The sequence below is a fragment of the Candoia aspera genome, chromosome 1 (genome assembly GCF_035149785.1).
Source record: "Candoia aspera isolate rCanAsp1 chromosome 1, rCanAsp1.hap2, whole genome shotgun sequence".
Taxonomy (NCBI): domain Eukaryota; kingdom Metazoa; phylum Chordata; class Lepidosauria; order Squamata; family Boidae; genus Candoia; species Candoia aspera.
In genome coordinates this window covers 203,242,625-203,268,535 of record NC_086153.1, presented here as the reverse complement: position 1 = coordinate 203,268,535, position 25,911 = coordinate 203,242,625, and the positions used below count along the sequence as shown (strand labels likewise).

The 25,911-nt window shown below is 38.3% G+C and overlaps 1 protein-coding gene across 1 annotated transcript in view; it reads right to left on the bottom strand.

Annotated features, from left to right (window-relative positions):
- The window catches only part of CACNB4 (calcium voltage-gated channel auxiliary subunit beta 4), an 84,887-nt gene extending 78,339 nt beyond the window's left edge, over positions 1–6,548 (bottom strand). Inside the window, exon 1 of the mRNA XM_063318365.1 lies at positions 6,479–6,548. Coding sequence (XP_063174435.1) covers positions 6,479–6,523 — 45 coding nt within the window. The 5' untranslated portion in view covers positions 6,524–6,548. The remainder of the gene's footprint in view (positions 1–6,478) is intronic.
- Positions 6,549–25,911: the final 19,363 nt, after the last annotated feature.

Genomic DNA, 25,911 nt, shown 5'->3' with positions numbered 1-25,911 from the left:
TCAAACAGCACAATACACCCTAATCAAGGAACTATTAACTCAGTCAATCAACCAAGCAACAAACAACAGCCCAATCAAGGAACTCCCAGGGAGAGAGCAACACCTCCACCAAGCCACGATATATAAACTGAGAGCAACGCCCACTCCCTCTTTGCACTGAAGATGTTGCCTAGCCTGGCAATGAAATGTCTGCAAGAAAACAGCAAGGCTTAGAGAGCACCAAGGACTCCACAATCCCTGCATGTTTGATTTCTGCAATGTACCCTCAAATGTGCTGGTGGGGAGTAAATTAGAGGCCGAATTGTTCCAAAAGGTAGCATCTTTCTGGTGGCTGGAGATCTATCTTAAGACAATGAGGAAAAGCACTTACCAGCTGATGAGAATTAATATTATACCTTCTGAGAAAAAGTGAGGAAAATAACTGCACCATTGCAGGTACTGATTTAGAAGTGGCACATATGGAACTTTAAAAAAGAACAAGCATGTCTGAGACACCAATATGCAAGACCCTGTGGATTAACCATGTGCCTTTCTCCTGTACACAAAATACCTAAAATTTGGGAGGAAAACCCTCCAAAATAACTTGTAATACAGAAATTTCACCTAGGCAGAATGTAAACAGAATATTAACACTTGAAGCTGCCTTTTTATTCAGAGATATTCATATTAGCTGAATCAGTTTGAAAGAACAATTCTTTACATTCATCCTACAGATAAAGCAAGTAAGAAGTAGTATATCTACAGAACAATTTGGGGGGGGGGGAGTGCCTTCAAGTCAGTTTTTGACTTCTGGTGACTGCCTGGACTAGTCCCTGCAGTTTTCTTGGCAAGGTTGTTCAGAAGTGGTTTGCCCTTGCATCCTTCCTAGGGCTGAGACAGAGGGACTGGCCCAAGGTCACCCAGCAGGCTTTGTGGGACTAAAACTCTCAGTCTCCCATCTGATGCCTTGACCACTACACCAAATTGGCTCTCTGCAGAAGGATTTACTACTCCATCAAATAATGCCACACTGATAGAATCTGTCTACGTCACCTTTCATCAACCTTGGATCTTTTAAATATAATGGACTGCATCTCCTTGTATTTCCAGAAAGCCCAACCTTTGGGGAATGATGGTCTAGCTTATGTATCCGCAAGTTGCCATATGCATAAACAGTATCTCCAAATGAAGCCAATAGCCGGAAAAGCATTCACAGAACAGCACAGTACAATTTGATCTCATTTTTTTCTGAAGACATGGACAATTTAGATTCAGGAAAGCTCAGAAATGAAAACTGTCTCCTGAAGTTTTTGTTAAGACAATACCCCCAGGACTACTGCAGTTCACCTACTTTTGTATCCCACTTACCAAGGAACCTGCGTGTTTTTCTTTGTTTGATGTTGTATCTAAATTTTCTAATTTTAAAAAATGTAAGATTATTGGTGTTTTCTTGCTTACCTTAATAACCCTGGAGGCAAGGTAAACATTTTGATAAAACCTAATTTTAATGCCTCTAGCTGGATTTACACATTGTCAAGCCATAGTGTGGTTTGATTCATTGGCTTGGCTCAATATATGAACCCACTCACTGTAGTTTGTGAACAGTTTAGGGTGGAACCCCATTTTTGCAGCTCCCAGAACCCAAGATTGTGCCACTAACTTTTGACTTTTTAAAAATGAAGAAACATTCAAACTAGCGTGTTAAGTGTCCGGCAGGCTTAATACATCTCTTTTGAGTGACCATTCTCCTCAAATTTTCAAAATAACAAGGGCCACAAAAAGGCCCGCAGAGACTTCATCATGTCCTCATTACAGTGCCTTTAGGCCTTGAAAGATAAGATTAATTTTAAAAGAAATGCACAGCATCTTCAATTCTCTAGTTTAATTAACCAGAATTCTGGCTAAAGCAAATCATACCTTATTTCATTTCCTGCAACTTCCCCCTGAATTCTATGTGGCTTTCACAATCTCACTGTTAGCCATTTCTCTGCCCTGTTTTGTTTTTCTGCAACTTCATGTCTGATGAAAATCTTGAAATTCTTCTTATTTTTGTAATCTTTGAGTTGGCCTAAGAAAGTTCTTGTCCTAATGTGGATTCTGGATTTACTTTTAATGGCGTTCTTTTTAAACACAGTTATTGTTTGATTGTACTGTCATGATAGAAAAACTGAATTTTTCCTTTTCCTGGATCTGCTAAAGAATTCATATTAGACTAACATGAATCACGCACATGTGACAAGAGAAGCTGCCCCTTTCCGCAGCCTAATCAGAAAAACCTGAACAGGAACTCTACAACCTGTAAGTTGCTGTTTGATGAATAGGGACATTAACTCTTTTGCACATTATTAAACCTATGATAATTGAAATGCCAATGGTGGGGAGTGTAAATAAAGTTATGCAGTTATGTCCTGAGCAGATGGAAAACAAAGTCAGGGACACATCTTATCTAATACATTATCAGAAGTGTAAAAACCCTGGGATTTTAACTCTGATTTAGAAAAACATTGGTTTCACATATTGGTAGGAACTGTCATCATCCACAGATTATCAGTTACCTTATGTATGGATGTACTTATTGGATTTATAAATCACAGACTCCATCAATCAGACATTTGGATTATATACAATGAAATATAATTAAAACCTCTCATAAAACATATTATAGTCGCAAAAATGAAAAAGGAAGTAAACTGTATACCCTCAGAAGAAGAAGTTATTTGGATGGCTCATAAAAGAAATGCAACATTAAAATATACTCATAATAAAGGCACTTTTAAAACTACAGTCCAATTGTATGACTGTGTGTGTCTGTGTGTGTCTTCACTACTGAGCTGTAACCATAACAAAATTACTGACATCAAATATTGTGGGCTCTCTTTTTGTTCTAAGCACAACTTTACTCATGCCTCTTGGAAGGACAAAGATGTGCTTCAAAAAGACGTTCTGAATTGCACTGGTATTTAGAACCATCAAGTAAGAAAGACCAGGATCTACATTTAAATTTTTAAAAACCCTTTTTATTTTATGAATAAACATTAATAAAAACAGGTTTTATATTCTTAAATTATCAAACCTTTTTCTGTTGTTTAACTCTGAAAGAAATTAGATTCTCTTCTGACTTGAAATATGAGTAAGCCCCTTTTGCTAACAAAGTATAAGATAAACACTCTCTTGAATCCAGCTTGAGTCTTTCTGACTATATGAAGACCATCATGCAGATTTCTGGGAAGGATTCCAGAAGTAGTTAGCCACTGCCCCCTTCTGAGATGTTTTCCTCAACTTCCCAGAGTAGTTTACACATCTTGGTTTTACAGCAGATTTCCAAGTACTAACCAGGCCTAATACCGTTTAGCATTTTTGGAATCAGCCAAGGTCAGCAAGATCCTACCACCTGCTACGGCTACTTGTCTCCAAATGTTTGTAACTCACTTGAAGTATACCTGCAAAACTGCTCATTAAAAAATTATGACAGCTGTGAAATATTAATTAGTACCTATCTCCACAAACTGTCCTTCTATCCAAGACAAATTTGGAATTAATCTGAAAGACCTTCAAATTACATTTTGACTTTCTTCAAAATCCTACTTTATGCATGAATTTGCAGCACAGCAGCATGGGCCAAACATTAAACTTGAACAGCCTAGATTTTATAAGGCACACTGCAGTAAAAATTGCTGTACTGGTCTTGATTCATTCCAATCTATTCATTTTACAATGTGACAGTCTTTAGCTACAGATCTTCTTACTAAAAACAAAAGATCAATTTCAGTACACTTCCTTGTGCTTTTTATACATGAAACCCCAGCTGAGCATTTTGATTGCTTTGCTTTGATTTCTATCAAACCAGAGATGTTTACAACCTCTTTCTTAACTCATATGTTTCAGGTGAGACATATTCATATAATGCATTTTTTAAATTCCCATTTTCTTCCCTGAGTTCTTACCAGCCCACTCTTGCAGAACGCTAGCTCAGTGACAGAGGCCTCAACTTGAACATAATAGTCCGTATTCACTGAACCTGAGTTATACATTCTTCTGCATTATTATGAATGCAACATGAGCAGTATAATTTAATTTCTGCCCTAAAGCTTCCTCTTTAAGAAAAGGAGGGGAAGAAAATTCATATACAAAACTACAGTTAACATTCCCCTGAACAGGTCACCATTCTGGCTTATTAGAAAAAGCAAGCAGGCTGTCCTTTGCTAGCAAATAACTTCTCATAATTCTGATTTATGGAAGTAAAGACAATTCTTGCAATTAAAAGCTTAAGATAGGTTTTTTATGTAAGAGAAAATAAATGAGATTATGGAATAATTATTACTCTGAAGTCTTCTTCTTGGAAATGTTATCTTAAAAAACACACATACCCAAAGGTATGTTTTTACAAGGACAAACATCCCAGTGCAGTGAAGAATAACATGGTCTTCTCCCACACCAATTCAACAGACCTCCTCCCCCTCTCTCCAAATCCAGATTGTATGTATGTATGTGTGTACACACACACACACACACACCCCAAACATGCATTTTAATCATAAATAATCTATTTCACTCAATGGCACAAGCATTATCACTCACATCATTGGCAATATCCAGCAAGTGCCCATGACACTCCACTGGCAGTAGCACGAGCCATGCAAGCGTTAAAGGCTCTCTGGAAGAAGAATGTGCTTTGGGCTACAAAGTGTGGCTCATTCCATATCCATGGGTTACTGGGAAGGGCCAAAGCTGGGAAGGGCCAAAACACTGGCCAAAGCAGAATAATTTTAGTCTGGGCAGAAGCCAGCAGGTATTGGCTGTGTGTTTAAAGTGCTTTAGGTAGAACTTCTATACCACAGCTGGCTTAATCTCTTCTTATTCAACATATTTTGTTTCAGGTTTTTTTTTTACAGCAATTTCTCATTCATCCAAACAACAGTATTGAACGAGAAGCTATTGAGGCTGCTATACTTTGAGTGGGAAAATGAGTCTGAAAAAAGGGGTTAGACCATCTGCAGAGCTAATGATGAGCAATCCAGGAATCCAGGTGACCTCAACTCAAGACCAGGCATTTTACCCACTGAGCTTGGCTACTTCACTTAAAAATACTTCTGGTATGTTTCTGCAGTGCCAGCCATTCCTCCAAACAGGTATTAACTGAAAATTTCTTGCCTTTTTTAAAAGAAAGTTCTGAATGTATTAACAAAAACCCTAGCTTGTAATTTAAGAACAAGTGAATTGACAGGGCAGTTTGAGGAAATATGCATTGTGAGGAAATATCTGCAGAGTGCAGAAATACCAGTATAAAATCAATCAATCAAGTTTCCAAAATCAAAAGAGGAAAGGAAGATTATTTTGTTTTTAATTCACCTGATATATCAACTTTCCCATTAGGAAAAATTGTAAAAAGTATTAGTGGTTAAATCAATCTAAAAATACACTATTCTGCAGCTGTACTCCAAAGAGAATTATAGCAACAGGAACATTTGCAAAAAATACATGAGATCTTATCTATTTCCAGGTGGATCTTATCAGTGCTGATCTTAAATGCCTGCACCGATGCACAGACTGTTTTATGTTACGATCACTGAATTTTTATGCCTTTGCGATAAATCTTATGTAACACATTCCTGCTTAATATGGAGCAGCATGTACACGGTTGTGTCAGTCTAAGCACTTTTCTTTTTGTCCAGAGAGAACATTGCCCCCTGAGAACTCTTGTGAACTACAGAAGTAAAGATCTTGACTAGGACAGAGTATTATGCTTTATAGTCTCCAATTACCTTTTTCCAATCTACATTCAACTGGCTTCCAACTAGCACAGACTTTCAGATAACCGGTGATCAATTCGGGCAAAATATAAATGCCTATCGTGGCTTAGCAGAGTACGTATCTATTAAGGGGTACCATCTATAGCATAAAAAGAGAAGACCAGTGAACATTACACTGCCTTCATAATCAGCTTCTTTGAAGAATCCGTACTGCCTTATGCCTTACACCAACCACTTGTGCTCCTTCTTTGTTCAAGACAACCAAATGCATCTGCACTGATTACTTGCCTAGGTAAAGAAGAAGAAAAAAACAGGTTGGGAATAAAACAGAGTCTGGCTAAACAAAACAGAATCTAGCATTATGTGCACCTTTCCCATATTCCTTTAGGTGTTGAATATCGTAGCACAAGGGCTAGAACATTTCTCCAAATTATAAGCATTCCTACATCCTGCCTTGAGGACAGGGGTGCAGTCTGTAACTAGCAAATTACAGCATGCAAAATGCTTTCCACCTCTGTCTTTCTTTTCAGTGATGCTGAATGATGAATTATATAACCTGAGATTAGTTAGGTGCCTGAAGACCAGATGCACCGCCATCACCCACAAAACAAAAGCCTGTCTCTTTGATATCCCTTTTTTTCTGCATACTTTGTAATTTCTGAAGAAAGGCGGGGGGGGGGGGGAGGGGGACACGCCAAAGGCAGAAACCCTGAAAAGGGAGGCAGGCAGGGAGGGGGAGAACCACTTACCGCCTCAGAGTCTTCAAATCCATGCAGGTACAAATTGTCATACATGGAGGGCCGATAATCCAAAGAGCCCCTTTTTCAAGGCAAAAAGTAATACCCTGGCAACAAGCACAGCTGTGATTGAAAATGCAAGGAAAGGCCCAGTCCGAGCAGCTCAGTCTGCCTTGTCAGTTGTTGTTGTTGTTGTGTGGCTTCCCCCCCCACCCCCCGGCCACGATGCGTTTCATTCACATCCTAGAAGGGGAAGTCATCCCGAGAGGCAACCCAGAGCTGGCATTTTATCTGCCTCTCTAAGACGGAGCAGGAAAGCAAAACCGTTTTCCCCAACCAGAGGCTGATGACAGAGCCAGGAGACAAAACCCTGATTGGCTCCGTTGCTGTGCCTCGTCAACTCACAGACATTCTCCGTGCAAGGGGATGACAAACATGAGGACTTGTCTCTTCAGAACAGGTATCTCCCCCGTGATTTTGCCCGCAGCTGCTAATAATAATGATAATAATAATAGTAACAACACATTGTGATTAATAAGGAAGTTAGGTTGAGAGTGGATAACTGGCCAGCTTTAATGAAGTATGCTGTGATGATTTTCCCATGAGGAAGAGACTTAATTACCACTATCTTAGTTGAGGAAAAAGAGTTCACTTCTTTCCTGAATTTGCTTCATCTGCTTACTTTGAATCATCTGAGCAATGAAAAAAAGACACTTTCTGCAGGATGCAAATTTTATTTCAGCCCAAACTCTTAAAACTATTTAACCAACAACAGATGTACGCAGGAAAGCCAAAATTCATTTATAAGTCAGTCCACTGCTATTGACCCAATTTGAATAGCATGCTAAGCTAGCAATCCTAACTTAATAGCCAAGATATAAACATGCAACCCATTCACACTCTGCACAAGCAGAAAAACAGAGAGACATTGTAGTGGAGAGGTTAGGCCTAGACTTGCAAGACCCAAGTTCAAGTCCACTTTCAGCCAAGGAAACTCACTGGATGATTTTGCACTAGTCACACCCTCAGCCCAACTTACTTCAAAAACTTTTTGATGTAAGGATAAAATGACAGGAGATTCCCCTAGAAGCTGCCTTCTGCTTTCGGAGAACAGAGAGGATACAAATCTAAATAAATAAATAATAATAAGCTAGTGGCATTTGTGGACTCTCCTAATCAGAAGACACCAATTCTGTCTTTCCTGATGGAAAAATATGGAACAGTTATAAAAGTAAGGCATCATCATCTGAACTCAGAGAATTCTGGCAATAAAGCAGGCAAGTCCACCATAAAATCATCAGCTAGAAGCAGCCTAGGAATCAGCAGGTATTGCTTATGATATGTGATCAAAGAACTGTGGTCAAGTACTTCCAAAAAAGCCAGGATTTATAAGGCAACTTCAGCCCTTGGCTTTCTGATCCTGACTTTTGGGAAGTGATTAAGTATATCTCCAAAATGGCCTATAATGGATAGTTTGGTTTAAGTTTCTAACCCCTCTCATGGGTAATCTACAAGCTGTGCTAATCAACATGCCCCCCATAAATCCTGGTTTCCCATTTTGTGCAAACACAGCCATTATCCACACTAGACCCAAATTTAAATCTCAAACCAATCCTGACAATCAGAATAAGTGCCAACTGTCCAATACAAATGGCAAAGTGGGTATATATTTTCTCAGGGTGCAACATTATCCAACAAGCATGCTCGCTTGGATATACATTAGACTGCTTAAAGTGGAGGCAGGATTTTCAAGTTTTATTAAAGTGAGTCCTAAATAGAAACTAAAGAGACCTAGAATAGATCATGGCACAGCTTTTGCTCACTTGTTGGAAAAATATCCTGCAGCTGATAAGCTCCTACTTGTTAGCACACTATACAGATAGGGTACATTTTGGCCCTTTACATGTTATCTAATCTGATTTTAATAATTAAACGGACCTAGTAAGGGTGTGTCCTTGTTCTGATGCTGTTTTTAATTTGCATTTCAACAAGAAAGAACTGTGTCATGTGTTGCATTTAAACAAACTAGAACACTGCCACCCCCTGTATTATCAGAGGTTAAGATGCCCATTTCTCCTTATAAGGACTATGCAGTATGGCATTCAGTAAATAAAGCAGGGCTGAGGCATGACTTTGAAACAGCCTCTTCGTTAATAACAACTATTATATATAAATTACAATAAAACAAAGATTTCATTTTTTTTTCAAAAATTGTCACAAAAGACAAATGGGTCTTGGATGAGAATCCATCACAGAGAATGTGGACATTTAAGTACTTTGATATCGCATTTCAGGCTTCTTAATCTTGATCAGCTCACAAGCATTTTTTTTCCTTTACAGAATATACCAAGCAGTGCCAGAACTATTTAATTTTTAATTTTAATTCTCCCCCCCGCCCCCCAACAGAATAGACTGTTTTATCTTACTGCATTTCAGATCTCTCATAAAAAAAATCCTGGCACAAATTCTGTTTGGGGGACAAAACATAGATTACGTTGATGTTGTCAATGTTGGCTTGTCAAAGCTCTGTTGTGACCAAATTTGTGTTATCAGCAACATTTATGCCTGAAACTGATCTCAGGGAATGCAAGATTTTTTAGTTTATCAGCTGAGGGGGTTTTTAGTTTTGGAGGACAGTTCTATAAAATACTTGGCATATAAATAATTTTTTTTCCAGAAAAATGACTGGAAGAATTTTCTAGAAAACTAATGTAGTTATACTGTTGCTTCTGCAGCATTCTTAAAAGTTACGTCCAATATTCTGTGCATTAAAATATAATTAATACATAAATTATTTGCCTTAATACTGATATTATTTTTAAAATACTCATTAAACTTTCTATATTCTAAATTTTTATTCCCACAATTATATGAATCAAACATTCAGTAGTGCGGGGAAGCTTTTAGGGCCTGTGCATTATTAGGAAACTTGCTGTTGATCCTAATACAGACAGTGTGATATATTCTTCCAAGTAAGCATGTTTTATACCTGTAGCTGCTATTTTTTGGAAGGCCTGGAATTCAAAGGTACGATTTTAACAATTCTGAGACATTTAAGTTACCTTGATTATTATAGACAGGAATGTAAATAATAAAGATTCACAATTTTGTATAATAAAGTAGCATCAGAATGGAGTAATTCTATGAAACCTATGCCTCATAATCAGGGATTACAAACACAAGTGGCATATTACAGTTGGTCAAGCATCACAATAGTTGGTTCTAAATAATATTTTAAAAACTTGGGGGAAAGTTTACCCCAAATGTTCCTTCCCCAGTACTTTTTTGTTACTCTGCATGTCACTCTAGCCCTTTTAATCTATCCTCCTATGCCTAGCATTGATGTGTTATTCACATTGATGGGTGTAACCACTCACTTCACAGCCACTTAAATCCTAAAATCCACTGAAAATTAGACAGGCCTGGGTGCAATTTAATCTAAAGAGATCCCAGAGTTCCCTGCATTGACTAGACATCTGGGGAATCTTCCATTAAAAGGTGTGATCACCTAGTATCTGCAAGTAGTAGAAGCAACTGAAAATTACAACTCTTCTTAACATGCCATTCCTCACTGTCCCTTTCCATTTCATACACAGCTCTCTGCAACCAATAGCATGTTTGAAAAGATCTTCATTTGAATTTCTACTGTATGTTAACCAATCCCTTTAGTGGGTCCTTGCTATCAACATTTAACTTTTCAATTATTGGTTTCCATTTATAAGGCTGCCCCTTCACCGAAGCAATTCTAGGCATGAAACAAAGCTTAACAATATAAATAACTGTAAAATCCTACAACACATAATCTAAGCAAAAAAAAAAAAAAAGAAATGGCAGTAATATATACATCTCATGAGAACAGTCAACTATTGAGCATATCTACCCAGCAGCTTCTCAAATTTCAAATAGGAGTAACTTCCTTCTACACATCTTACAAACAACTGGGAGCTGAAGTCGAACATATCAGGAGGATGCAAAGTTGAGAAAAGCTGACTAAACAATGAAACCCCATAATGGAGGAATGGATCGTGAAAATGTCAGAATTTGCAGAAATGGTAAAGCTGACCTGTTCGGTCAAAATCTTTTTTGAAAGACTGGAAAACTTATATGGGTTTTTGCTGAAAGAAGAAAAAAATGATATGATTTATGGGTTTGAAGATTTTAAAAGATGGGATTAAATTAGGGGTTGAAGAGACTTGTATAATATCTAAGAGGGAGGCGGGATTATAAGATTATAATTATCTTTTGAAAAGAAGGTTGGAAGTCATTATATTTCATAATTTTAGGGGTTTTTTCTTTTCTTGCACTTTCTTTCATTTTCTTTAGATTTTAGATACTGTATGTAAAATTCTTAATAAACATAAATTTTAAAAAAGAGAAAAGCTGGCTAATACCCAGTGTCATACATGCAATCTTCTTCCAGTGTTCTCCTGGGGACCCCTAAGCTTTCAGAGCAGATCTGAGATGACCAGATACCACTGGATGCAATCCAATGATTGAGTTTGCCCATCGCTCTAATTTGGAGGCATCCACCTCTTTTTTTGCTGCGAGCCACAGTTTCATCATTTTTTCACTATCTTCAGGGGGTGGGTGGGGGCACAGGGACAACTTTTCAGCTTGCTATAAGGTTGACAAAAAACATGTGTGGTATGCCACACAGGGGCTTAATGCATTTATTTCCGAAGCTCTTGTTCATTGAATGTTTTCACTAAATGTTTGCGTTTGTTACTTAATTCAGGCAGGGCTTGGATCACAGAAATAAGGCCAGGCTTGGGGGCTACATATTCCTGCTTTACACATAAAACGTTTGATTTTGGCCTAAAATGTTATCTGAGTGCCAGAGTTTGTGCACTAAGTTTCTACCTAAAAAGCAAAATATGGCTTAGCCCACTGTGTAAACCAGGTCAATGTATCAGGAAGCACTACAGTTGCTCCTACTTACAGCAGTCTAGAGGTGCAAAACAATGAATCACTAACAGAAATACAACTAACGTCATTCTCCTCTGAGTAATTCTGTTCTAGATCATACCAGCCATCACACTCACAGGCATTTTTAGCTAACACAGTGAAATTACTTAGCAAGAAATTTATAGTTAGGTATTAAAAATGGATCTCAGCATCCCTACATCAAAGAGAAATTAATCTGAACTGGAAGATGTGAGCTTATTCCTTCAATTCAACTCTTAACAGACATATTAAAAAGTGGGAACAGGATACAGCAAACTACAGATCACCTAATTTGATATTAGTATTTGAAAAGATTCCAAACCAAATAGCAAAGTAATTGATCAGTAAACCCTTGACAACAATGCAGTAATTACTTAAAAATCAACATGGATTTGTCAAGAACAAGTCTTTCCAGACTAACCTTACTCATTTGTTATTGGATAACTACCTTAGTAATTAGTTGGAAAGCTGTAGACATATCCTGGTCTTAGCAGAGTACTCCGTGACGTTCTGGTTAACACGTTTGTTATGTGTGGGTTAGATGGGATACCATGTTGATCATGGTAGGGGAAGCACTCCTTCCCTTCATCAAAAACCCTTCTTCATGTCACATGGCAATTTTTATTTTTTTAAATGCAATTAAATGGATACATAGCTGACTTAATCATACTCAGAGTGCTTATCTATGGCTCCACACCAAACCGTAGGGAAGGCTCAATCATGGGTCTTGCACTTCTCATTGTTTTCATTGACTTGCATGCTTATCAGGTTTGCAGATGAAACAAAAATCTGGGTGGGATAGCAATTGAATTCAGAACAATCCTGGCATGCTAATGAAATCAGCTGAAATAACAAAATAATATTTAATTGAAACAAATGTAGTCATGCACCTGGCATTAAAATCAAATGAACAGGCACAGAATGGAAGATTCCCAACTTGGCAATACTACTTGTGAAAAAGATCTTGAAGTAAGAGTTGATTACAATCTGAATATGAGTCATCGGTATGACGGGACTGTAAAATACAAGCAAGCAGTATAGGCTGCATCAGCAGCAACTCACAGGAAGAAACTGCTTCACTTTATGCTGTGTTGGTCACACCCCACCTTGAATACTGTCTCCATTTCCAGGCACCACATTTTAAGAAGGTTTTACTTTTTTTTCTCCTCTGTTCCAAGGACCAGGAGACAAAATAATAGATTTAAGTTAAAGAAAAACAGATTTCAAATGAAATTTGGGAAAAAAAACCTCCTAAAAGAGCAGGTTGGCAGTAGAACCAATTACCCAGAAAGTTGGTGGGTTTTCTTTGCCAGATGTGTTCAAACAGTGACTAGATAGTCATTTATCAAAGATACTTTCATTTGGATCCCTGCACTGAGTAAATGTACTTGAAAGCCTAAATGGTCCCTTCCAATTCTATGAAGTGATAGAAAGACAATCAATCCATATCATTATTTTAGTGAATAGTAAATTTAGGAGGAGAAATAGTGTTGGGGTAAATATTAACTAAAATAGTTCTAATAAGCATAAATGACTAATATGATCTGTGGGTGATATAAGTTTTTATGGGATACTGTATGGTGTTTCACAAACAGGAGAACTTGTTAAACAGTCCTGGCACAGTTTTCTCTATTTCCTTTCACTGGAGACAATAGGAAACCTGCACTCCAGAAAATTGCAAGTTAGTCTTTAGCTCTTGTCATGCAGCTAGCTGAAGAACAGTCAAAGAGCTATAAGAAAGAGTGTAATTGCTACTTCATCAGAAGAGGAATTTTGTGGGAAGGTGTTTTGCAGCACAAGGTCTATTTGCCAATGTCACCTGAGGCCCAGTCATCTATATAGCCAGGGTGGAGATATAAACATGGCATTTTGGGGATAGGTCAGGGTATCTGTCATGAGTAAGGATGGTGAGCAGGGGGCTCCCATCCAGGCTGTAAAGCGCATGCGTAGCACTGAGGAATTAGGTGGCCATTCAAAGAGACACAGATCGGGCCCGCCTTAGTCTTTGGGGTTTATATGTCTGGGTTTTCCCACGCTTCTTCAGTTTGTTAGGATTTTCTGTTATGTAGCAGTAATAAACACTAGAGACCTATTCCTTGTCTCAGCGTGGTTCCTGGCTGTTAGGACAGTATCTATGTATTTCCATAATTCACACTCTTCTAATTGCCCCAATATACCCATAAAAGCAAGCTAGTGCCAGTTGGCACAAGAGTTTCTTCCCACTGAACACCTTTCTCCTATGGAGGTCTTGACATTCTTTCACAGAATCCTCACCAATACACGTGAACATAAACACACTCAAGTTTAGAGATGCTCTGCTTGTAAAACTAATACAGACTATAAATAGAGTCACTTTTAAATGAGAAGGGGCGTGTTTTAATCTGCTATCTTTCTGTGGAACTGTTGGCACGATGTACTGAATTTTCTGAGATATTCTTAGCTTTTACTATCTTAAGATACCCAGGATTTTATTTTTACTTTGTATCATTTCATGATTGTGGATAGGTGGGTGTGTTAACGTGGGTCCTCCCAATGCTTTTTCTATCATACACCAACGGTAAACCTGTAAGTCAATCATTACAACATCACAGCAAATCAATAATAAAGACAGATTCTTGATTAATAATCTTATATTTTAGCTGCTAAGTTTCTCTCTTCTTCACAGGAAATGTAAAAGAAAACCTCCCAGGTGCTAATTACTAACTATTTTCTGAGGGTGGATAGAAGAGGCAAGAAAAAATGACCAATGAATTATTGTATTTTCCCAAAAAGAAGACAATTGGAATTTAAGATAATTCCTCCCCAAAAAAGAATAGGCAAGGGGGAAAAGTCTTACTGTATAAATACAGACAGAAATCCAGTACAAACCTCAGCTTCCCCATCTTGTTAACCTAGGCTTGCCAATTCCAGCTGAACTCCATCCTAGGCTGGTGATGTAGAGTTCTCCTGATGGAATGGAAATCTCCCACTTGGATTCTATATTTATATTTTTAGTATTTTAGTATTGTAGCTGTTGACCTGGTGATTTTATGATGTGAGGTTTTAAGGTGAATTTTATTATAAACTGCCCAGAGTCCCCCTTTTAGGGGGAGATGGGCGGTGATAGAAATGTGAATAATAAATAAATAAAATAAACTCCATTCTCCACATGTCCCTCTCCCAAACAGATGTATGCATTATACTTATGTGTGTAGTGTGTCTATGTATGAACACTTTTACTGAGCTGACCTTGGGAAAAGTATGAGACAGCCATTAAGGAGGAACTTGGAGAAGAGATTACATAGTCCCAAGGTAGAAGGAAGTGTGAGAAAGAAATTCAAAATAGCCTCACCTTGATTTTCTTTAGTATATGATGGGTCAGAGAGAAACTCTGACATCCTTTCAAAATTCTGTTATTCTACCCTATAATAAAGAGCATTCCTGGAATCCCTGCCATGCCTGTCTCTTAACCTGGCTTACCTCAGAGGCTGATATCAATCTTATTATTTTGAGTTTCCTTCTCACACTTCCTTCTATCTTGGGACTGTGTATTCTCTTCCTCCTTCAGCTTGCTCCTTCCTTCCCCATTCGTATCTTTGTCAAGGTCAACTTTAAATCCCTTGATGGTGTGTATACATACTTACCAGGAACCTCTCTAAAATACAGCAGGGCCAGGACAAAAAATAATGCAAATCAATTATCACTAATTTCTTTCCCACAGTCTGTTGGATTGGAAAGAATAAAAAGCTCAAGAAGCACAATATTCGTATTAAGAAATACTTATTTACAATAGCCTCCAAAAGTTTTTTTGTTGGCTGTGACATTCAGCTTAGTAGTGAACTTCTACCATTACCCAATAAATACAAAAGGAATTATACTAATTGGCATTTAGATGGCACTTGCAATAACAGGTGTAACTAGTGAATGGTCTGAGAGAGTGAACTATTTTCCTTTCTAAAGCAAAGTTATAAACATAAACCATTTTTTTTTTAATCCTTATGAACCTCTTTCAGATTTTCCCTGCAGTGGTCTGTCTACTTCTTGAGTTGTAAGGAATGCTTAAGAAATACATTAGCTTTTGTGAACTAATCTATCAAATTGCTCATCAATTCAGGTTTTAAGCATAATACTGCAGTTTTTACATTAGAGGGTAGCTTTCCGTATTTCTATTTTCAACATTGGTTTCCATGGTGATCTTGCAATGATTTTTGTTTCATTATAGTTAGCACATGGTTTTGGCCTAACAGCATAAGGCATATTACTTGTATAAGAACATTTACCCCCAAGCCGGTACCTTGCAAATGTGTGAACTAGAACTCCCAGTCAACAGGTCCATGTTGGCTGGTACTTCTGGAGAGCACTGGGGAAGGCTAGTATTTTGCATAAAACAGATATGCTCCTTTCAGTATGCTAATTTTGCTTTTTCTCTTTTGATTGTCTTAACTCAGTTGGTGTCAGGGTCAGCCTCGCTCCGAATAAGTCACGGACTCACTTAATAGGGATTAAGGATTTCCGGTTTATTGGAACGGAATGCTTGACAGAACGAAAAACGGGAATGGAGGCGTGGTGGCATGGTGTCCTGTTTATACCCCCTTGCCGGACCCCGTGCTCCTCCACCCTCTATTGTCCCCATTCCCCTGACCGGACGGGAGATTTAGATGTTGATGGGATTTGTGATGGTTGTTTGGGCGTTTTCCCGGCTGCCGTCTTTGTCCTATTGGTGCAGGTGCGTCCTCCGGGGCACAAGGCGTGAGTCCTTCTGTGTCTTCGATGCTTATCTGAATTACCTTGTGATGTCCTTCTATGAAGCTGTAGATCAGTTCATGGGGGTGGGTGCTTGAGTGATTAGTTGAACATTGATTTGATTATATCCTTCCTCTTTTTCCTGATGATCATGATCCACGTTATGAGGCTCTTGTGTGCCTTGCAACAGGGTCATGACAGTTGGACATAGACATTCACGAGGCAAAAAAGGAAATACGGAGATATGAGGTAAGTCCACACACAAACGTTTTCACTTTGGTATGGAAAAGTCAGGGGGTAGAATCCATTAGTACAATTCTCCTCTCTTATCTTCCTCTATGAATTTATTTGTTCAGTTCCAAAGAATACTGAACAAATTAGCAGTGTTTAGGAGTCAAAGCTTTCTTTGATTTCTACACAGATTAGAGCATGGAAGGCAGACTAGAAATAACTTATTACCTCAGTTTTACTTTTTGTTGTCATCCTGTCCTGCTTAAAACTACATGCACAATATGCATTTTCCTCAGGTATCTGTACACAGCAATTCTTTAGACTAAGAGATTGCGAATGACTTAAATTCCTTATTATAGTTACTGAGCCAACTGTTCTGCTCATCACATGACAGTGTTTCTTTGCTTTTTAAAGATGTGGAGAACATTCAAGGGCTCTAGGCAAAGTAGCCTATTTCTGTTTAGGGCTCTGAGTCTGAACTGTCAAGGTTTTCAGAAGAAATTATACCCCCTTAACAAGTCATTCAGTTTAGACATTTGCGATCTGGCAGGGCATTCTTTCCTATTCTGAAAAGTGCCCTTATCTATGTCCCAGTATTATTCTCAGTATAAATGTGGTTGTGCAGCTAATTGTGGACAGCATATTATGAACCTCTTCTCTGCACAACATTTCTAGGAAGCCGAAGAATTAAAGTCCTTTAGAGCTAAAAGTGGAATGAACTTACACAAGATTTTTGTTACACTGGTGCTTGAGTGCAAAAATATTTCAGGATCTGCTGATGAAAGTCTACAAAATAAGAAAGATCTCAAAAAACAGTACTAGGCTGTATTGTAAATCTCATACACACACACACACACTCACACACATGCATATACATATAGATACCCACACATACGCACACATATATACATACAGTATTATCACACACATCTATATCTATATCCATATCCATATCCATATCATCTGTATCATCTATATCTCATAAGGCTGCCCATCTATCCAATAAAACCCTGGGTGGCAAGAGTTTTTTAAAAGGGCTACTCATTTTGCTGAACAAATCAACACCGAGAATCCTATTACTGTAGACAGTTAAAGGTGAAAAATCCATGTTGGAAGTTATTAGGAAGTGGAAGAGGGACCAGTTCTAGAGCAGAAGAGGGAACTTCCTGCCTTTTCAGGCAAGTGTTGGGAGCTAATATATCAGGGACATTCCTTTCTCTGCCTCTATTCTCTGCCTGTTCTCTCTCCTCTTCCAAGGTCAGCCAAAGAGATTTTGTTGTCACAGAGAAGATAGGTAGTATCTCTTCCTCTTCTTCCATGCTACAGACAGATACCAACTAGGTAGCAGCTGAAACTTACTCCAACACTGGTGACAGGGGACAGCTGACTAACAAAGGGTCATGGGGTAGATTACCTGGTACCCACAGTTCCATCCATTGTCATTTTGCTTCTGCTGTATACAATCCAGCAAGTGCCTTCTGAAACAGCAGTCTCAAATTGCAGACTGCCAGAAGAGGGACAGATCACTGTCAGATGTCTGTACGTTTCTAGAGAGCTTTTGGAATAAGGATGAAAGCCGTATGCATCCCTAAATGGCAAATAGCCCACTCCTGTCTTAGTTTCTTCTGAAAGAGGATTCTGTATTCCGTTCTTAGGTCTCTGTGACAAAATTCCACAGTTCCATAGGCAAGCAGCTTCTACCTAACATGCAGTTGATCCTACTGGCCAGAGGAATTCTTCAGAGCTAAAGGATTTCACCTCAAAATAGACTAGGGATCCTGAACTAATCAACTACTGGTCAGTGACGGTAATAAAATCAATTGAATTGAATTGAATTGAACTAATCAACTACGGAGTTAGAAATGTGGTTTGAAACTAGAGTGCCCTCCCTCAAGATACTCATCTGAGTTGCCACTGTGAATAGTACAGAATCTCTTAGTGTATTTATAGTTATTGTAAATGTAAAGCCATTAAACCAAATATCCTTTCCTAAAAAAAGTATTCACAATTTTGTACAAATTGCTTGCAAACCTAAACACATGGAAGTTGTAAAGTGTTGTTGGTTTCTATACAACGAATCAAGCAAATATATTCTATTGATTTCTCCAATTATGTTAAGGCCCAATTCATTTGTACTTGGCCATGATTGTTTACCTTTGCTTGACTTCTTCTGCAGATTGGGTAGAATGCTGGCATTGGATTTATGACTCAAACTAAATGATCATATAAACCAACAAAATAAAAAATCTGAAGGAGTTGGGTTAACCCAGATGTGATTTAAGTGCAAGTAGAGGAGCTCTGCACCTAAACTGCTATCATTTTTCATCAGACCATTCTGAATGTTGGATATGTCAGCTTTCCAAATCTGGTGCCTGCCAAAATGGACTAAAACCCCCAGAAGTAAAGGCAACAATCCATCTGGAGGGCATCAAAGTGAAGAAGACTGGATCAGATTATACCTTTCAGCAGTTTTGTTGTTTATTCATTCAGTTGCTTCCGACTCTGTGACTTCGTGGACCAGCCCATACCGGAGCTTCCTGTCAGTCAAGGCCACCCCCAGCTCCCCCATGGTCGAGTCCGTCACCTCTAGAATATCATCCATCCATCTTGCCCTTGGTCGGCCCCTCTTCCTTTTGCCTTCCACTCTCCCTAGCATCAGCATCTTCTCCAGGGTGTCCTGTCTTCTCATTATGTGGCCAGAGTATTTCAGTTTTGCCTTTAATATCATTCCCTCAAGTGAGCAGTCTGGCTTGATTTCCTGGAGGATGGACTGGTTGGATCTTCTTGCAGTCCAAGGCACTCTCAGAATTTTCCTCCAACACCACAGTTCAAAAGCATCGATCTTCCTTCTCTCAGCCTTCCTTATGGTCCAGCTCTCTCAGCCATATGTTACTACGGGGAACACCATTGCTTAAACTATGTGGACCTTTGTTGTCAGTGTGATGTCTCTGCTTTTACCTATTTTATCGAGATTTGTCATTGCTCTCCTCCCAAGAATTAAACATCTTCTGATGATTGGTTATCCATAATTGGATATTTCATTCAGAGTCAGAGCACACACTTTGCCTAGAGAAAGGTCCAGATTCAATTTATGTCATCATCAAGCACACAGAAAGATTCCTGTCTGAAATACTGAGCAAAATTGATCAGTGATCTGGTTAGTTATAAAGTGGTGCCTATATCCTTATTTTAAGATGACAAAATTTTCAGGTATTTTATGGTAGATACCAAACACAATCTACCTTAACTATATAATCGCTCTCACGGCTACATAATTATCCATCCTTATAGTCTTTCTTGCGTATCAGTGGTCAGATTTGAATCATTTTCTTAGTTACATGAATTGTCTCAAAAAAATTACTTTGGATTGTACTACAAACATGATTGAGTTGCACAAAAATGAACATGGGATATATTTGGGATGCTGGGGGTAGAAGTGTGTGAATCAGGAGCTCTACTGCTGTAACCCAGGCCAATGTGATTCATTCCATGAAGCTGCTCAAATCAAACAAAAACCAAACTGGCCATCCAAAATTATTTCATGCTGCATAGAACTACATAGTCAAGAATTGTCCCTTCTCATTATACCCAATCTCTGAAAGAGGTTCTAGCTAAGGGCAGGAACGGGGCTGTGCTTGTTTTACACAAAAGTAAGTCTTGCAGTAATATTATATAACATGCTTGTTACACTCCAAGACGTGCAGCCTGTTTACCCAAGGATCTGTATCAGGAGTTGGCAACCTTCTCAGGTGTTGGATATCACTGCATGATCTTATGCAATTAAATAATGCCCTTTTTAAAATGTCCTATACTTTGTGAAGTTGTCAAATGTTGCAACTTTGGGGAAAGCTCACCTCTGAACATCTTTCCAAGGTATCTGTGTTCATGCAGTCATTAGGAATCAAGCACGACTTGAGAGCATCTAGGATTGATTGATTGATTGATTGATTGATTGATGTGGTAGTGATGATATTGTTGATGATGGTAATCTTGAGAAATTCCAGCCACATTTAATTTGTTTTAATTCATTTTTATTTAATGTCTGAGGTTCCACAGAAGCAATCTGTGAATGTTGTAGATATCTTTGTATCTGCAAGCTGACCCCTGACTTAGGACACAAAAGCCCTATTTATCATTATACTATGTCAGTAGAATTACAATGACAGCCCCCACATACACACAAAAACCCCCCTCCAAAATTCTGGGAATTGCAGTTCGGCAAAGTGATGAGACAGCTGTTTGAGTTCTCTAGCATTAATTTTTTTTTTTACAGAAATACCATTCCCAAGATTTTCTGGAACGGGACCAAATCAAGCCTATGGCTAGATATGCCACAATACAGCTTAGATAGCAAGAAGACTGACTAAATTACCCCAGTGAGCTTCTAATTCATAAGACCAAATTTCATTAAGATTCCAATTAAAGTATTTCCTACACAGATGAATAGCCCAGCTACAAGTTGAAGAACAAAGGAAGAAGGCTAAGAAAGCCGTATCTGTTGCATAGAGATGGCTGCAGAGCAAAGTAGAGGGCTGCACAATAGTCCATGGGAAAAGGTTATGCAAAGCAGGGAAATATTTCACACTAATCTGGCGCAGACCCTGTCCAAGGCAAACCAAGACCAAGATTTATTCTCTTGGGAGGAATGGGGTTTGTGCCAAGGGACTTCTCTCAGATACAGTGTTGGTCAGATGAACTTATTTTTATCAAAAGCAAAATCAGCAGCATCCAAGATGGCATTCTGAGCCTGCAGCCCCACACTGCAAATTTGTTGTGTCTACCTTAAATGAATGGAAAGGAACCTCTTCTGTTTCTTTACCTGTACAAGAGAGAAATTCAGCCAAACTCCACTTCAACAGCTAACTGAAATAAAATCCAGAAGGACCAGAAACATTCATTATACCTAAGGAAAGCAGATAAAAGCAAATCTGAATATCGTAGGAGTGTCTGCATCAGTCATAAAGAACTAAAATTACTTATCTTTATTCGACTGTCTCAAGGTCACATGAGAGCATGAAAGCTTTTACACTCCCATGTGTTTTTCAAAAACCGGGAAGGGAGGAGATGAGAAGAGATCAAAATTTGGCTACCATTACTTAAATGCAGCAAAAAATCGTAAAACTTTTTCTCTTACCTGTTTTCTTTCACTCTACTCTTCCCTTTCTTTTCCTTTTTGCCAATTTGTTAGTGTCATTAAATGATTTGGGCATTTTGAGGTTAGATCTCTGGCTAGAAAACCATTTAAAGGGGGTGCACAGTTTTACGAGGAAGGGTAGAGTGGGGTCAAAAGGAAAAAAAAACTGAATTTATTGGAATGCAAGTACAGCCAGTTCTTGCACAGCATGATAGCCGTGTTCCTAGAAACACTAGTACTACGCAAAATTGTGCAAGACGAATAACAGGGCTTATGGAAAAAAACAGGATTGGGGCAGATCACTCAAGCATAAGAACATATTTGTAACCAAAACATTGCCAAACTCAATAAATAATTCTACTAATGTACTTACACAGTTGAGGGAGACATTTCTCCGAAGTTTTCAGCTTTTTTTCTGAGGTCTTCATATACTGTTAATGCTTTCTCTTTTATCGTGAATAAAAACCCTGATTTCTTCTTCATCTGCAGTAAGCATAGAGTTCTCCATGTTCACCTGCCACTTCTTGTTGGCGTAAAATTGAAACTCAGAAAAATGGTGCATAACTGAATGCACCTTCCGCTATTCAAACATTGGTCCCCTATTTATCAGTCATGTATTAGCCAATTTGTGTTGTATAAGCATGTGCTATATGAGAACTGCCTGTATTTTTATTGTACTGCTATATTTCAAATTTTGAAAGTATTAGGGCTGGTGATGAAATACATATTTTCCCCATCTTATTTAATACTGCCAGTTTTAAAAGCAATAGCTTGCCACTTATTGTGATCAGTTGGTTAGTAGCTTTACATGAAACTACATTATTGCAATCAACTATTGTCACCATAGTTTTGATACTGACAAACAGAAAAATAAAACTTGCTTGAAAACGGGGGGGGGGGAGGTGAGGGGCAAGACAAAACCTAATTAAAGCATTGTTTGCTGCTTTAAAGTAACACCTCCACCACGTGGCTTAAAAGTAAAACTACAATTGACGTTCATCCAAAGACCTTTTCCCAGCATTGAATGGAAAGAAAAATAGAAATAGGACCTTCTCACAAAAAAGGACTTGCTATATTATAAAGAGGGTACCTTTAATGGACAAAGTTCTTTATGATCTTTAGGTTTTTTGTCTTTACAATTACATTTCAGGTGTTTGCAAAAGTTTCCACTCTACAGGTGAAATGATGAAGGTCAATAAAGATAAATTGGCTCAGAGTAGGGGTGAGGAACCAGTGGTCCGCAGAAGGCTTCGGTGCAGCTCTCTAAAGCTGTCATTGAATTATAACGTTATAATCTAACAGAAAAGGACAATTATTAATCACATCAAATTCAATCACATTTCATTTTTCTCCTGATCCTGCCTGCTTTGCCTGGATCCCACCTCTTTTCTGAAATGGGCCCACAGTACACCATTCAAGGGCCAAGCAGACCTTCACTCTGAAAAACGTGTGTTCCTGGCCCAGGGAGTGAGTGGCTGATGAGCAACTTAACAGGTGTACAAAGCCATCTTTCTTTTGCTCCAGCAGCAACATGGTAAATGCAGTCAAATCCAGAAAGAAGTTGCAAAGATTTTAACCCACTTCTTAGAGCAGCTCAGCTTTTCATAACTCTGCAGATGGCAAAGCTGAAAACAGAAAAAGTAAAAGCACTAACTTTAACATGCACCAATTGCCTCTTCGGAAACTACAAGTATCATTCATTACCCAAAAGATCAATTTAGCCATTCATCTTTCCCCAGGAGCTGAACTGTGCTACTCCAAGGCTATTAAAAAGGAAAGAGGCAAACGCTTTGTGTTGACAATCAATTACCATAACCATACCTATCACAGCAAAAATATGCCTATGAACAGCCTATGAGAGACTATATAATCATTCCTTCCAGGTATAATGTTTCAGAGGATTTTTATGCATTGACACATTGGCTCAGATACAAATGTCTCCTTGGCATTGCTCTACACATATCCAAACTTGTTTAATAGACAACTGACCACCAGTCTGTAGGGCAGGGGGATATGAAAAATTAGGTCCATACCAATTCTAGGCTTGCTGAATATAAAAGAGAAATAAAAAATATACTGGCACTCAGAAATCTGTACCTTTCAGATGTCGCAACACAATTCACAGCTCAGAAATATGCAGAAAAGGGCACATATATAAGATTATCCTTTGTTTTATTTATTTAATGTATCCACATATGGCTTCCCATTTTGAAGTGGTTTACAATCAATTCAAGTTTACACAAAACAGATTAATACAATATCAACAGTATAAAGTAACAGTTAATTTGGAAGCAAACAAAGGACAAATGCAGAAGCAAAACCATATATACATTTTCATCCAGGGAAGGCATGGGGAAGAGGAAGGCATTTAATAGGCACCTAAAAGTGGTAATATGAGTGCTTCATGAGTTTCAGAAGGGTGAGAACTCCACAGTGAAGGACGAGGTAATTGTGTAACATACATTAAAAAATTAAAAAGCAAGAGTCTTATGCATCTCCTGGAACAGACATATCACTGGATTTTCCTTTGGAACAATAGAGGAAACCTGCTATCAGCAATAGGTACTTAGGCAGAACTCTTTCCATAGCGAAAGAACAGAATGAGACTGTGGTTTGTATAATGATGCAGTCAGTTTTAAAGGTAAAATTATAACACAACAGTAAAATACAGTCATGAACATTATCACAACAGAAGGTACAATCAACCATGGAAGAAAAAATGCTATTTTCCCCCCTAGGTCTTTGAGAGTTCTCCGTTTCAGAATTTTATTTTTAATCAAAAACCAAAGGTCTTTCAGAGTAAAATGTCAGGTCCACTTGGCTAGATTAAGGTTGTTTTCCTACTGTTGACTTACAGTGTCTTCTTGAATCATCCAACCATCCTTGTGCCAAAACAACAGCAATAAGGACAGGCTTTATATCACTTCAACAATGGCTGGGTGATGCTATGAAGACAACTTAAGTCACTAGTAGATTAGACACACTGAAATCGATGGCATCTACTAGTCATGTTAAATTAGACTACTTCTACAGATTATGGTTATAACATCTTAGAAATTCTTTGTCCTCCAAGGAAAGAATTGGATTACCCCAAAATTAAACCAGCAGTTTAAATGAAGCAGTTTTGTTACCAAAAAAAAAAAAAAAGTTAGCCACTAGCTGAATAAACCATCAAATCAACGAATCTTTTTCTTTCTAGTTTTGCAACTTCAACAAAAACTCAACAGCTCTGAAAGCACCCTGGTCTACTTAGACAAAGCATTCTACCTCTTAGGAGCAATAAGGCAGAGCAAAGACATGCTCCGAGATACTGCTGTTTTAACTGAATGAACAGTAAGTGGGGTCTGCTGATTGCTAAAATTGAGGCACTGGCCCAATCCAGAGTTATTTGTTTATTTATTTTTCCATCCCGCCTTTATTATTTTTATAAATAACTCAAGGCGGGGAACATACCAAATACTCTTCCCCCTCCTATTTTCCCTACAACAACCACCCTGTGAGGTGAGTTGGGCTGAGAGAGAGTGACTGGCCCAAGGCCATCTTAGGTTTTGCAGGTCATTTAATACATTTTATGGCAGTCAAGAAAGTAAATTTGGCAGAAGGATGACCCATGTATCGCACATAAGATGGTGCTCTGCTTGAGGGCAACTTCTCTTTGATATACGGTCTAACCTAGTTCTGATTTAAAGACAAAGAACCATAAAGAGGAGGAACAGCAGAGGTTCTGAACTTATTCAGCAGTTAGTTGGCAGCCAGGACACACCTGGAGCATCTGGCATGCTGGTCCACTGGGCATTATTTTCTTCACTGGAAATCTACACTACTGAAAATCTATTTGCATTACAATAATTATTCCTAAACTGGCACTGGTACAAATTAATAATTAATGTTTGATGGCACTGCATGTTCCTTATGATCTTGTTTTTGATGACACGTCTCTTTTTTGGCAAAACAAAAGCAATCACTCTGTTTGACAAGAATTTGCATTTTGTCTAATCACATTTGATTATAAAGTGAGTACTGTCTGATAATATAAATGAAGCAAATGTTTACACTACAGTATAACCCAAAATGTATAACTAAGTTGTAAGTAAAGCTTTAAAATAGGTTTAGCTTTAAAAGTAAGGTGTGAAGGAAGATGTAATGAGAGGAAATACAGACAAGTGCTTTTCATTTTTTATTTGAGAGGACTCTAAGCAGTCTTAGCACATGATTTGGAACTATGCAAGGTGGAACTAGATCTTTCTCTTCCAGGTGTAAGGAAACTGCTAAGTACCCTTCACTGCAAGTCCAGTCTATATCCAGCATTGTGGATCATGGGGGCCGCACAGAATGCTTCACACATACTCTCCATAGGCAACTGAATGTACCGTATCTGCCAACTGTCCTGGGTTGGGCAGGACAATCATGGTTT